General features: G+C 46.0%; 1 protein-coding gene across 1 annotated transcript in view; it reads left to right on the forward strand.

The window, feature by feature from the left end:
* Window positions 1-15,159, forward strand: part of CDH13 (cadherin 13) — a 1,024,384-nt gene that overhangs the window by 549,097 nt on the left and 460,128 nt on the right. The window contains exon 5 of the mRNA XM_052655824.1: window positions 4,611-4,763. Within this exon, the coding sequence (XP_052511784.1) occupies window positions 4,611-4,763 (153 nt within the window). The remainder of the gene's footprint in view (window positions 1-4,610; window positions 4,764-15,159) is intronic.

Raw genomic sequence — 15,159 nt, forward strand, 5'->3', positions numbered from 1 at the left:
TGTAATAATACATATAAAGTATTGCATATTTTGTATAACCTCCAACCACATTGAATATAAAAATTATAAAATACTATCAACATTCGGAAAACCAAGATCATGGCATCCGGTCCCATCACTTCATGGGAAATAGATGGGGAAACAGTGAAAACAGTGTCAGACTTTGTTTTGGGGGGCTCCAAAATCACTGCAGATGGTGACTGCAGCCATGAAATTAAAAGACACTTCCTCCTTGGAAGAAAAGTTATGACCAACCTAGATAGCATATTAAATAGCAGAGACATTACTTTGCCAACAAAGGTCCGTCTAGTCAAGGCTATTATTTTTCCAGTAGTCATGTATGGATATGAGAGTTGGACTATGAAGAAAGCTGAGTGCCAAAGAATTGATGCTTTTAAACTGTGGTGCTGGAGAAGACTCTTGAGAGTCCCTTGGATTGCAAGGAGATCCAACCAGTCCATTCTGAAGGAAGCCAGTCCTGAATATTCATTGGAAGGACTGATGCTGAAGTGAAACTCCAATACTCTGGCCACCTGATGGGAAGAACTGACTCATTGGGAAAGACCCTGATGCCAGGAAAGACTGAAGGTGGGAGAAGAAGGGAATGACAGAGGGTGAGATGGCTGGATGGCATCACCGACTCAGTGGATGTGAATTTGAGTAAACTCCGGGAGTTGGTGATGGATAGGAAGGCCTGGCGTTCTGCAGTCCACGGGGTTGCAAAGAGTCGGACGCAACTGAGCGACTGAACTGAACTGATGCAAAATGATCCTCTCAATGTAAAAATACTCAAAGTTGCTATATAGCCTGCTGCTGCTGCTAAGTCACTTCAGTCGTGTCCGACCCTGTGCGACCCCATAGACGGCAGCCCACCAGGCTCCCCCGTCCCTGGGATTCTCCAGGCAAGAACACTGGAGTGGGTTGCCATTTCCTTCTCCAGTGCTTGAAAGTGAAAGGTGAAAGTGAAGTCATTCAGTTGTTTCCGACTCTTTGCAATCACATGGACTGCAGCCTACCAGGCTCCTCCATCCATAGGGTTTTCCAGGCAAGAGTGCTGGAGTAGGGTGCCATCACCTTCTCCGGCTATATAGTCTATGAGTACATAAATGTGTATTTAGATTCACAGAGTATCTTTGAAACACATATGACTTGGTACCATAGGCCCCTTGCAGCAGAGAACGGATGTGGGAATGGGATTCCTAGCGGGCTCTGGCTTTGTCTGTATGTGCCACATTCTGTAGGAAGTAGGCAGTGAGGATGCCCTTTGAAACTCAGAGCAAGCAGCACTGGCTGCTCCAAGCCCCTGCATTTCCTGCCCCTCGCAGGGTGCAGAAGACTCTGGTCCCACCTGAGCCATGCCCCCCACTCCCGGCACAGCTGGCATGCCAGCAACCCCTGCTGCTGCTGGGGAAGTGGCTTTGCCCAGGTATGCAGCAGGACCTGTGTGCTATTTACACACGCTTCTCAGAGAGTTGGCACCCAGGGTCCAAGTTCTTTCTCATATCTAGCTTTTTTTTTTTTTCATTCCAACTCAGAGAATAAGGAAAAAACATCCCACTGTGAAAAGAAGGGTTGAATTACAGAGAATAATAGGAAAGACCAGCTAATTGTGAAGCCCTCCTATGTGGTATAATGGGTGTGAACAGCTGCTGCAGGAGCAGAGACTCATGGCAGGATTTGTTCTGGGCAGGAGTGCACTGGATTTCTTACATTCCATCACTTTAAACATCAGGAAAAGGTCCACAGCCTTGGGGACCACAGCCCTGCAGTAGCACTTGGACAAATCTTAGGAGTTTACCTAGTATAATAAAGGTCATCTGGAAACCCACCTGACTTACTTTGGTGTGTGGCTGAGGCCTCCTTTGTGGCCATTGCATACCTCCTATCCCTCTAGCTCAGGCTGGAGTGGACCAGGGTCTCTCTGAAGCCCCACCTGGGGACTGAGAAGCCAGAGAGCTGGTGGGTAATTCCTAAATCTAAATTGAGCCCAGACTCCCATCTTTTCCCTGGAGAACGACACCCACTTCCATGCTTTATTCTCCAAAGTTTCTCTAAGCCCTGGAGTCCTTTGAAACTCATGGAAGTGTGGAACTTGGAGAAATGCCAACGTTGCTTTACTGGCATTCTAGAAAACAGGTTTTTAAGAGTTCCCACTAGTGTTTTGTGTTTAAAATAAGTCTGGAAGGGAGATAGCAAAGAGATCCAGCCTTTTTTCCAACAGAAGTCTTTGGAGAGGACCAGTTCATGTGTAGGGTAGCAGAAGGAAGAGGTTCTAATCCGTATTTGGGCCAAAGTGGTAAGAGGGGGAGGGGAACTACTGCAAATATATAAGAGATAAAGAAACAGAATTGTCCATTCCCACAGTAAATCTTCCTTCAGAACACTTCTCTCCTGAAACCAGAGGCTTTTGTGAGTTTTGTTTTTGAAAAGGAAATGTGCTCCCTTAGAAAGGGATTTTTTTTTTAATATTGTAGCTAAGTTGCGTTTTCTGCCTGGAGGTGTCAGTCTTACCTGTTAACAACAGCATAATTTGTTGCTGTTGTTCAGTCCCTTAGTCGCCTCCAGCTCTTTGCAACCCTATGGACTGTAGCCTGTCAGGCTCCTCTATCAACAGGATTTTCCAGGCGAGAATACTGGAGTGGGTTGCCGTCTCCTGCTCCAGAGGATCTTCCCAGATCAGGGATCGAACCCATGCCTTATCTTAATACTCTAATTGTTAACTCTGGTTTATTGAGCCCCTTCTATGTGCCGGGAGTGTATTTTGCACATACTATCTCATCCAACTCTAGGAAATAAGTGGCATTATCCTCAGTTTACAGATAAGGATATCAAGAGCCAAAGAGGCAAAGAATGACGTTCAAGGCCACAGGCTGATCATTGGCTGAGCCAGGATGGGGACATATGTTTGTCTAATCATTGAGCTCCTCATTAAACAGATATTGGCCTTGGTTCCACTGTATGCCAGGCACTTTGCCAGGCACTGGGATCCAGTGGCGAGCCCGATATGCTGAGGCTGTTGACCTCGTGGAGCTTCCAAGCAGTGGGGATAATGTCATTTGGATTAAATCTAGTCAAGCAGTGACAGTGAAAATTCTTTTCATCAGAAGATATCACATACCTTATTTTTAGTCTTGCTTTGGATGATATTTTCTGTTAATTTAAAAAATGCAAACAGAGGTAATTGATGTTTAATCAGAACACTCAGTGTATTTTAATAAAGAATATCTTAAATCAGGGGGGAAAAAAAATGAAAAACCTGTACTGCCATATGGACTGCGCTCCTACTCCAGTCCTGGCAGAGGAGCCTTAGCGCAAGGCTCATGCTGCCTTAGGCTCCACTGCCACCTGGTGGCAGCCATCAGAATTGCAGGCATGGTGGTCCCGGAAACGCACTCCCCGCCCCCCACCACCATACCTCTTCCTCACTCCACTAGAAGGCACATTTCTGGTTCAGCCACCCAAACCCTCCAAGCTCAGTTGACCACAGCCCAATAGGTACTTGTTTAGCTGTAAATTGATGGCAGCCAGATCAGTATTAGCTTTCTTTTATCTGTATGTTCTGAATGTCTGTTTGTGACCTTTAAAATGTTATAATCAAATTTGTTTACAGGTATCGATGGAAAATTACATATACATGAATACTTGGTAAAACTTTAGAACTAACCTATGCAAATAATGGTTTTGGATACTTTCAGATGACATCAAAACAAAGCAGCATAGTTTGGCTCCTAATATACCTCTCAACCTCACCCCTTCTCAGGCCGTTCTGAATTTTCTAAGCTCTCTCACCTGCCTGTTGCCTGTCTATGTTGCTCTGTCTGCCTGGCATTGCTTTCCTATATCTTCACCTTTTCAATTTATTCTTTAAATGTCTAATCAAGGCTGACTACCAATAGGGAATTCCCTTGAAGTAAATCCAGACACAGAGATGCCGCAGAGCTGTGCGTCTAGAGACATGGAACATGGCTTCTGAAGACCCCCCTTGTTTCTTTAATAACTGTGACAAGTTTGCTTAATCTCCCTGAGTCTCACTGATTTCACTCATTAAGTATGAATAAGCATGTTCCCTGCCCCTAGCATTGTTGTCAGAGTTAAAAAAAAAAAAAAAAAAATTCATGTAAAATGCCTTCCCAGCACCATGCCTGGTATCGAATACCTGGTAGAAGCCAGGGTGTAGGTGGTGCTGCTGGTGACTGGGCCCCTGTGAACACCTAGAATCCTGATTGATGCCTGCCTAGTATAGAACTGTCCAGTGTTTTCCGTTGCTTATTTGGTCTTACTTGTAGGAAAAAGTCTGTTTCCTAGGAGTTAAAGATAATATAAATGTCCAGCCTTGAAGTTGATGAAGTTGCTTGCCTCCAGATCCATCACTAAATGTCCCCCCAGGGCTGGTACGCTTTCCCAGCTGAAACCTGCAAAGACGGGCACGTCAGGATGGAAGGTGTTAAGCCGATGGCACTCGTTTTGGTGATGCGGCTGTGGTCGAGCTCATCCAGCGCCTCCGCGTTGGCCCCTGTGGCTGGTGGACTGGCCACTGCGGTGTGTTGGCCCCGTGCTTTCGCTATGCTTTCCAGCCAGAACCGTAAATGTCGCTCTGTTTCTCTGACCAGGTAGTCGATAGTGACAGACCGGAAGGGTCCAAGTTCCGGCTCACTGGAAAGGGAGTGGATCAAGAGCCTAAAGGAATTTTCAGAATCAATGAGAACACGGGTAGTGTCTCTGTGACACGGAACCTGGACAGAGAAACCATCGCGACCTATCAAGTGAGTACCCCCGAGTGCCCATCCCCCACACGGAGACGTGTCTTTCAGAGACTGCTTTCCTCCCACTGAGCTCATTATTTCTGTGCTTCATCAAACCCGGGGCTGCACGGCTTAAAGTGTGTCTCTGTGGGAGCCGAGTGGCATTGAACCCTGACAAGCAGCAGTGAGGGCCCCTGTCTCATCAGAAGAGCCCTCCAGGTTTGCATAAAACTTTGGGCATGAAAAACCAAGAAGGGGCCCCTGGGGGATCTCAGAGGAGGTCAGAAACTCTACGTTAATGTTGGTTTTCCAGAAACCAGCTTGATAATGAAGAGCTGTAAAAAGAATAAACCCTTGGACCTGCTCATTCTACTTAGAGAAATCCATCCTAAGGAAATAGGGAGGAATTCAGTCAGATTTTTGTACCATGATGTTATCGCAGGACGCAATCCTTAAAATGGAAACAGTTGCTAAATATTCAGCAATATATAATGGTTAAACTATGGCACAATTTTGCAAGGACGCTTTCTACAACCGTTTAAAATATTTTTGAAGAAGTTCTAGTTACGGGAGATTTTCGAGATATTGAATGAAACAGACACACCAGCACATATGGTGTCCTCATTACAGATGGAGCGTTTACACATATCGTGATGGGTACGTGTTTGTGAAGAAGCATGATAAAGGAAAATCAAAGTCTTAGTGGCTTTATTTGGTGTTACTGATATTTTCTGTTTTTTCTTTCTGATTTTTCTACAATGCACTTGCTTTGCTTTTATATGGAGAAACAAAAGCCTATTTGTAAAAGATAGTTTCAGAAGTTGACACTCATTCAAGATTCAGAGAGCAAAGTAGCTCCATGAAGATATTGGGTGAGCATCAAATCTTACATAGGCTATGGGTCCCTCCTATCCCCTCTCTGCCACACCCCCAAGAATCCCGTTCTCACAGCTGTGTTAAGGACCAAGCCTCTGGGAGTAGTAGCTCATGTTTTGAGGAATGAGACAGAATTCCCAGCCATTTTCAGGGAAGGCTCTCAGCAGGATGCAGTGCACTGAGCTGGAAGCAGGTACTTGGGAACAAGGCCCAGCCACCAGTGTCTGCTTTCCAGGCCATTGCCCATCATACATGTGTCTCCCTGGATTAGATTGGGGGAGGATGGAGGGGCAAGTTTCTAGGCCTGGACTTGGCATTCATCTTCATCAAAACACCATGTAAGAGCATGCCAATCCCACTTCAACAGCATGGCCTCCTCTTCCCTCCTTTCCTAAGGACAGAGGGTGGAGGGACATTGCGCTGGAGAGTCAAGTGCTCTGGCTGGGGAACTGACACCCTGGGTGTAGCCTCCTCTGTTACCGTGAGATACTGACCTTGGGAAGACCATGTAGGTGTCAGTCCTCAGGTTCTTGTCCATAAAATGCAGATAACACTTGCCTACCTACCAACAGGAGTGCTGTGGGTTTCCAGTGAGGATCACACTTGAGGCACTGAAATGCTGGACAAATACAAGGCATAGGGGATGGGGGGAAGGCCCATCCAGCCTCACGCTGAGCAGTGTGGTCCAGGGCCCACAGTCCTGGGAGGACCTCCCTCTCAGAAGTGTCGCCAAAAGGCAGATGCCATGAGCATCTGCAGGGGGTACCATCCGTCAGAGGACACCAAAGGGTGACCGGTGCATCTTCAGTGTACACCCTTGGGGAATCTGGTTGTTGTAGAAATTGAATGTTGGCACCCTCTGAAATTCCCAGGTCCAGCCAGACTTGCTGGTAACCACAGGTGACCTGGCAGCTGTCAATGTCCAGCTGCTGCAGGACAAGCCAGTGGCAGACTGTTGGTAAATTCCCTCTTCTTTTTCCCTGCCTATCATGGGAATATCTATTAATTTTCAGACACATGGAACTAAAGACATGATACATTTCATAATTTCATAGCACAGTGATCCAGAGCTCTGGGGTCAGCAAATTGCCATTCAGGTCTCAGCGCTGCTGTTGACTGTGCTGTTTTTATCTTGGGCGACCCATTCACCCTCTCTGAGGATCTTGTGATTCTCTTCCACAAAGTGGGGATAATACCAGGATGTCTAAGTATTGTATGAAATGGAATACAATTATCTTTACAAATTCTTAGCACAATACCCAGCACTTAGCAGGCATTCAGTAAATTAAAGCTGCTCTTATTCATTTTCTTCCTATAAGACGATTTAATTTTTTTGTGAAGTTCCGCAAGTTTTTAACATCAGTTTCCTGCCTTCAACTGTGAGAAGGTTGACATAGACAACAGGCTTGTGGTTTTTCCTTTCTGTCCTCACAGGAACCAAATAGCATATTTTCTGCCCCTCTTCTAAGTATTAAAGAGATTCCTGGAGGAAGCTGAGCTCTAGAATTTCCTAGGAGATGGAAGGGGTATAAGACAAAGAGTAAAGGGGCAGAAGTCTTCTTGGCAGTGTTCTGTAGCCTGGAAATAGGACTAGCATGAATCAGAGAAACTGGAAAAAGCTGGTTGCCGGGAGTAAGAATTGGTAAATGAGAGGCTGAATGATCCCTTTTTAAAGTGACCCCTTAGGAGCTAGTTTAAGAGCTGAGTGAGAGTTTAGGTGCACGCTTGGCTAACTGATCCTGTCTGTTGTTTGTGGGATCCAAAATTGGTTTCAAAAAAGTCAAAGTTCCACATTCATAGAGAGATTTCTGGGTTTCCATAAACAGGGGCCCACCTCAGTGTGGGTATTCTCCTTGGATGGCAATGACCTTGATCACCAGGGACAGTGAGGGAAAGATACCTTAGGGCAGTCACCACGGGAAAAACTCGAACACCAACATTCAAGGACTAATCGGGAGTGATGAGAAGGTGGCCTCTGGTTAGTCAGCTGGCTTGGTTTTGATGTTGTCAAGGGTCCCAGTCAGAGACTTCTTTAAGGAGAATTTTTGATTCATGAGGTGTCTCTTTCCTCTGGCTTCCACAAGCTGAGCACAGGGCTGTCGGGTACGGCTGTGCAGGGATCTCACTGCACAAGGCGGAGGAGAATGGCCGAAGGATGAGGAAGGCCTGACTCAGCCCCCGGCTTATTCTCCAAAAGCCACACTGCAGTCAGGGCTGCATCCACAGGGAGACGACATCCCTTTCCTAATGCGCATAGCATATCCAAAGGAGGGTTGAATGAAAACCCCACCTTTTTTTTTTAACCAGCTCATTTTTAGTTTTATCTAAATAATGAAAGTGAAGTCGCTCAATCACGTTTGGCTCTTTGTGACCCCATGGACTATAGCCCACCAGGCTCCTCCATCCATGGGATTTCCCAGGCAAGAATACTGGAATGGATTGCCATTTCCTTCTCCAGGGGATCTTCCCAACCCAGGGATCAAATGCAGGTCTCCTGCATTGCAGACAGACTCTTTACCATCCGAGCCACCAGGGAATCCTTTATCTAAATGATAATAGTGATTAATATCAGTGGCTCTGGAATCAGAAAATTGTTCGTCTCGGCACTGCTACTTAGTGAGCTGTGTGATTTTGGGCAACCCACTTACCTTCTCTGATCTTGTGATTCTCATCCATAAAGTGGGGATAGTTACTAGCACTTTTAACGATTATAAAAGATAAAGTTGCTAGTTTTTGTTAACTAATAATTGCAAACAGCTAGTAAAATGAAGTCTGGTCTGTAGCACATAGATTCTCATATTTTTCCTTAAAGTGAGGTCAGGTAGCCTATAGCAGTTAAAAACATAGTTTTGCATGTAGCCATGTTGGCTGAATTAAAGCACAGTTTTTACAACTAGCTATCCAAAGTGAAGAGGAACTAAAAAGCCTCTTGATGAAAGTGAGAGAGGAGAGTAAAAAAGTTGGCTTAAAGCTCAACGTTCAGAAAACGAAGATCATGGCATCCGGTCCCATCACTTCATGGGAATAGATGGGGAAACAGTGGAAACAGTGGCAGACTTTATTTTGGGGGGCTCCAAAATCACTGCAGATGGTGACTGCAGCCATGAAATTAAAAAACACTTACTCCTTGGAAGAAAAGTTATGACCAACCTAGATAGCATATTGAAAAGCAGAGACATTACTTTGCCAACAAAGGTCTGTCTAGTCAAGGCTATGGTTTTTCCAGTGGTCATGTATGGATGTGAGAGTTGGACTGCGAAGAAGGCTGAGCGCCGAAGAATTGATGCTTTTGAACTGTGGTGTTGGAGAAGACTCTTGAGAGCCCCTTGGACTGCAAGGAGATCCAACCAGTCCATTCTGAAGGAGATCAGCCCTGGGATTTCTTTGGAAGGAATGATGGTAAAGCTGAAACTCCAGTACTTTGGCCACCTCATGCGAAGCGTTGACTCATTGGAAAAGACTCTGATGCTGGGAAGGATCGGGGGCAAGAGGAAAAGGGGACGACAGAGGATGAGATGGCTGGATGGCATCACTGACTCGATGGACGTGAGTCTGAGTGAACTCCGGGAGTTGGTGATGGACGGGGAGGCCTGGTGTGCTGCGATTCATGGGGTCGCAAAGAGTCGGACACGACTGAGCGACTGAACTGAACTGATGGGAGCTTGAGCAGACAATCTACCTCAATTTTCTCATCTGTGAAATGGGAACAATAATAATGATCTCATAGAATGAAGCGGCTAAAAGAGTTAATGCATGTCAAGCATTTGAAAGAGTACCAGGAACATAGTAAGCATGGTCTCACCATATGTGAGAATTAGCACAGGAGGTGAATGAAAGCTCCATGGTCTCTGGAGCTGTGAGTTGTGGCCCAGCCTTCTCATCTCAAGTGTGAACTTCTCTTAGATAATCTTGAGTTTATTCGTAATTTCATAATGTACTCCACGGCATGTGACCTAATTCACTGAGTCATTCATTCTAAGTATATTCCATTGAAGACCAGCAGGGTGAGGAATAGAGTGGGAAACCAGACACACCAGGTTCCCTGCCCTCATGTAGCTCTCATTTTAATGCCTAGGCTTTGTTTGTGTACAGGTGATATTTCAGGGAGCTGTGCCATGTTCATTGTGTGGCTTGGTTTCCTCCTGTGCAGGACCATGTGTGCTAGTGGCCAACAGTGGCCTGGGCTTGAGCCTCTCTTCACCAGTCTCGCAATGGCCCAGTTTCTAATGCCAGGTCCCCGCCCCCAGTTTCATTCGCTCTTCAATCTAGACTTTGTCCTGTTTCCTTCCTGTCTTGATGTCTCTCCTATCTCTGGATTTTATGAGAACTGGGTTCCTCTCTTCTCAATATACTTTGGGCACAACACTGCTGCAAATCTGGTTCATTTCAAGCAGCTGTTTAGAAATGATTTACTGTCTTACTAGTGCAGTTGGACCCATCATGTCCCTGATGGTTATTGTGGTTGGTTGCAAACCTACTTGCTTCTTCAAAGAGCAGAATCCGAGGTCCCCGGTGCCCGTGTTTTACTTTCCCCTCCTGCAGGTCTAAAGAGCAGAGAGCATGTGGGTGAATGGATTGCCATTACGACTGCTTCAATGTGGTTGTTGTTATTCATTTTAAAGGTAAATGCTGTTTACTTGCAAGATGCCAGCACGTCCCAAATTCAACAAGAAAGCGTCATTAACTAAACCTCGGAGATTTGCGTGACGAGAAATGATCTGGGATAAGTTTGTCCTTGGGTCCCTGGATGTGTATGACCACTGAAGCTGTTTATTGAACTCCACACAGCTGATATTGTGCTAAACAACTCATATACGTTCTCTTACTTAATCCATTTCACACAAGAGACTTCAAAAGTAGGTGTTCACACCATTTTACAGATAACCAGATAACTGTTAAGTAACTTTTTCATGGTCTCCCAGCTGGTGTGTACAGAATCTGGGAACTCTGTTTCTCTCCACCTCCAAAGCCCTGCATTTTCAGTTACTAAGAGTCACTTCTTTCTCTTTTACCCGCAGCTAGACTCTGGTGTCTAGTCTGCAAATTCCTCGGCCTCTTTCCCAGGAACTCCAAGGATTTAAAGGGAACGTGACTCGCTGAATGATCTGCTTCTTCTTAAATACTTTCAATATCTTTTCCCAAGGCCCACTGCCTCCTGCCCACTCTCCCTGCTGCAGCCCCCATAGGGCTTTCTATGCTTCTGACCCAAAGTGGCACCTGGCAAAATAATTTAGCTCTTGCAAGTATTGGAGGCTGACATATTAATGCAAAGCCTCCTGAAATATTACTCATTATTATGCATTTTGCCAGTGTTTGAGTGATTTGTGAACTCTTCATTGGAATAAAGTACTGTAAGTGATTCATGAATGATCAAGTTTATGAAATTCTATAAAAATATTAGCAGGTGGTAATGATTCCCTCACACTGTGACTATAATCTGCTGGCTGCAAATTTGTCAATACAGAAGGACAGGAGTGGGGTGGGAGACAGAGTCCATTAGGCAGGTGGGGGGTGGGGTGGGGCCCAGCAGTGGCTGAAAGGGAAACGGGAAGCAGGCCCATGGTCGGGGACCGGCGTCATGGTCAGGAGACCCTCACCTCCTCTGCTGTCCACTGTGGGAGATCCAGCAAGGGCTGGGGTGTCAGGGTTGAACGGGAAAAGAGGGGAGCACCTGGAGAGAGGGAAAGAACCGAAATTTCCTGAGGACCTACTAAGTCCCCAAGAACTCTCTAGAGTTGTACACACACAAACCTGAAACTGGTTTATTATCTTGTCATTACTGATGTGTTAGCTGAGGGCCAAAGTGGTTCTCAAGATATATTATTGTTTAATGTAGATGTTAACATTTATTGAATGTGCCAAGGCTCTGTGCCAAATACCTAAGTGATCTCATTTGGTCTTTTTAAAGGTGAGCTTAACACGGTTATCATTCTCAACTACAGAACTGGTAACAGGAACCATCTGTGTTCTTGGCCCCAGAGACTGAGTAGGATTTCATTGTGTCCTTCTGAAAATTTGTTCACATTTTCTGGGATATAACGTGCTCTCGTTTGAGCCAATTTCTTGGATAAGTTTTGACTTCGTAATTAGGAGTATTACTGTGAAACTGGAAAATACCAGACAGACAGAGGGTATTCTTGCTCCTGTGTTTCCCTTCATTCATGACTCCACCCCGATTCTAATCCACATGACAGTTTATCAGAAAATACATTAAGGTGAAAAATGCTGCTGTTATGTGGAAATAGTGTATCACAACACAAGCGATGGTAAGACAATTGGGAGATGAAGATTTACCCAGATTAGGGAGTCACTGGGGTGGTTAGCCTTCTTATAACAATGTCCATGCTGTACATGGGTGATACACTCTACCGTGGTAGACTTTTGCTGCCCTGGATAATATTTGTACTTGAATGCTCCCCCAGCCCTCAACTGTGGGGACAAACTATTTCTTTCTTCATCCTCTAGTCTCGTCTTCCCCATGGCTGATTTTTTTAGGTAGGACTCTTGATAGTAGTCAACAAAATCCCCTCCGACTAGGATACAAAGAAAGGGATTTATTTAAGAGTATAGGTAGCTTGGGGCTTCCCAGGTGGCTCAGTGGTAATGAACCCCCCTGTCAAGCAGGAGATGCAGGTTCAGTCCCTGGGTTGGGAAGATCCCCTGGAGAAGGAAATGGCAACCCACTCCAGTATCTTGCCTAGGATATCCCATGTACAGAGGAGCCTAGCAGGCTAACAATCCATGGGGTCACAAAAGAGTCGGACATGACTCAGCGACTAAACAACAACGGGTAGCTTATAGAATGGCCAAAAAGACCCAATAGCCTGGTTTACATGCAAAATGCTGGAACCTGGTGCTACAGGAAATACCCAGCCGTTTATGATACAGCTGTGGTGTAAGGGTTCTCAGTCTTGGCACTGTTGACATCTAGGGCTGGATGATGCTTTGTTATGGGGGCTGTGCATCACAGGGTGTTTAGAAACACACATGGCCTCTCACTAATAGATGACAATAGTATCCCCCCATCCCAGTCTTGACAATCAAAAATGTCTCCAGATACTGCCAATCATCCCATAGGGGCAAAATTGCCCCCAGCCAATAACCACTGACTGTTCTAGAGGAGCCATCATTGCTGCCACCTCTTCCTATCACTGTGCTCCTGTGATGCTCAGAACTGGGTGGTAGAGACTCTGCCTTGGCAGCCCTGAAATCCTGGATGACTCTGATCGCATGCTTTCTGGAACCTCAGGTCCCCAAAGCAGAGCCACTGCCTGTGTCTTTCATTCCCTCACTGAATCTCATGCTAGGATGTGTGTAGAGAAGAACCTCTGTCATCTGAAGCACTCCAGCTGAGCTAGCAAGGGGCCTGGGGTGGGAGCTGCCACCTATGGGGTCAGCCATGCCGCCAGAACAGTTTACTGTGGGTGAGAGGCAGTCAGTGACAGTCACACCTAGTTGAGGGCCAGTATTTGCTCAGAGAGCTGGCTTCACACCTATGCTCTTAACTCGTCTCCATACTTTAGTCCTATTGATCAGTAAGACACGTGGCCTGCCAAAGAGTCCTAATTGGGAGGAGACAGAGAACTTGAGTTGAAAGCTCAGGCTTTGCAATCAGACCTACTGAGGTTATACTCTGCTATCAGAGGAACCATATGAAATTGTCATTTTTATAGTTGAAAGAAGGGTGAATATCAGCCATTTCATGGTTTGTCTTGATACTGTATCACCTTTGGCAAGTTATTTTCTTCTCAACTGTTTCTCATCTTTAGACTGAGGGTGAGATTGCAGGAGCATCTCCCATTGGTATTGCAGGTGGTGAGCGGGGTGTGTACGCATAGCACTCTGCACAGTCTCTTACTGAGTGTTCCAGAATTGGGAGCCGTCGCTTCACGTATCATTTTGTAGCTGGGGCTCCCTGCAGGGGAGATAGAGGTGAAAGCCGACATCCAGCGACTAAACATCCAGCAAGCAGTCCAATGGCTGGGCGTCAGCAGCACCGCGTGTTACTCCGGAGAAGGGAACCAGCCAAATGGATGGTTTTCGAAGCATGGCTCCCGGACCAGGAGCATCACCTGGGAGCCTGGTAGAAGTGCAGATTCTCAGGCTCCTGCTCAGACCTGACAAGCCCTGCAGGTGCCGCTGATGCGGCAGGTGTCTGAGAAGCCCAGGTCTAAATACGCCAAGTATTAACCTCAGGGAAGGCAGCTTGTTAATTGGCTTCAGTGAAGGTGGCCTTTGAGCCAGTCCCATCGCAGTGCTCCTGGGGTCATGGGTTTGTGCCTGAAAGGTGCTTATTTCTCCAGGTGCCCTAGTATGCCATGTGAAAGCCCTCTCAATCCAGCCCACACTCTTCAAAATTGCCTTTGTTTTTATTTCCTTAATGGCTTTTGAGAGTGGACAAATTTGTCCCAGGCTGCTTTGCTCTCTCTTCTCTCAACTTTGGATGGCTGTTAAGCATAATACCATGTTACCGAGCCTTTGCTTATTTCTCCGAAACCAACCTTTTAGGCCAGAGATGAAAGTGTCTTTAGAAGATTTTAGCCAGTACAGGCAAAAATAATCCCTGACAGGATGAAGCTGGCCCTGGGCTCAGTAGAACTAGCTTTTCTGCCACACTAGATCTGTAATCTTGAGTAAGTTTTTTGTGGTTCTCAGACTTTGCTCCACTTAAAAAAAAATCACCTGGAGAGCTTTTAAAATACCCTAGGGACGGAGGAGCCTGGTGGGCTGCCGTCTATGGGGTCGCACAGAGTCGGACACGACTGAAGCGACTTAGCAGCAGCAGCAGCAGCTGCCCAAGCTGCACTAAAAACCAATTAGAATGCGTTGGAGTGGGACCAAACAGCAGTCTGTTTATCAAACTCTCCAGGTGTTTCCTCTGTGAAGCCAAGTTTGAGAACCATGGAGTTGAAACAACTCATTGACACCCCAGTTTATTCATCACTAGGGTTGGGGTTAATGACACAGTAGGCGAGATTCAAAAATCTGATCTCCTTCAACCAACTGCTTCACTGAATGAATATCTGAAATGAATGCCTTTCTTACGTCTCTTTTGACACAAGTACTTAAAAAATTAAAATGTAGAGAAACACAATTTGATAAATAAATAAATGGATTGTCTTCCGACTCCCTTTAGAAAAAAATAATTCAGGATTTGCTTTCAGCATCTCCCCATGCCAGTACCTCCGAGCATCTCCGTTCGACTCTTTTCCAATTGGTTCTTCACGTTTCCAAGCACCTCATTTTGCGACCTGGCCTTATCTGCCAGGCGCACCTGGTGAAACTGAGGCATGAAGAGGTTACCCGACATCCCACAGCAGCCACGTACGTGGATTAGACCACCGAGTCGCTGCTGACTGATTACTTATTTGGTCCACTAAGCAAAGCCGCTTCCTCACTCGAGGCTATGGAAACGTATTTTCTAAACTTCATTAGCACAAACTCCTCAGAAGAAGTTCAGCTTCAGTCTTGACAAGAGAGAGAACCCCACATTCCTTCCTCAACTTTCTCATCCCCCGGCACCTGGCCCACACAGCATGGA

The sequence above is a fragment of the Budorcas taxicolor genome, chromosome 18 (genome assembly GCF_023091745.1).
Source record: "Budorcas taxicolor isolate Tak-1 chromosome 18, Takin1.1, whole genome shotgun sequence".
Classification (NCBI taxonomy): Eukaryota; Metazoa; Chordata; class Mammalia; order Artiodactyla; family Bovidae; genus Budorcas; species Budorcas taxicolor.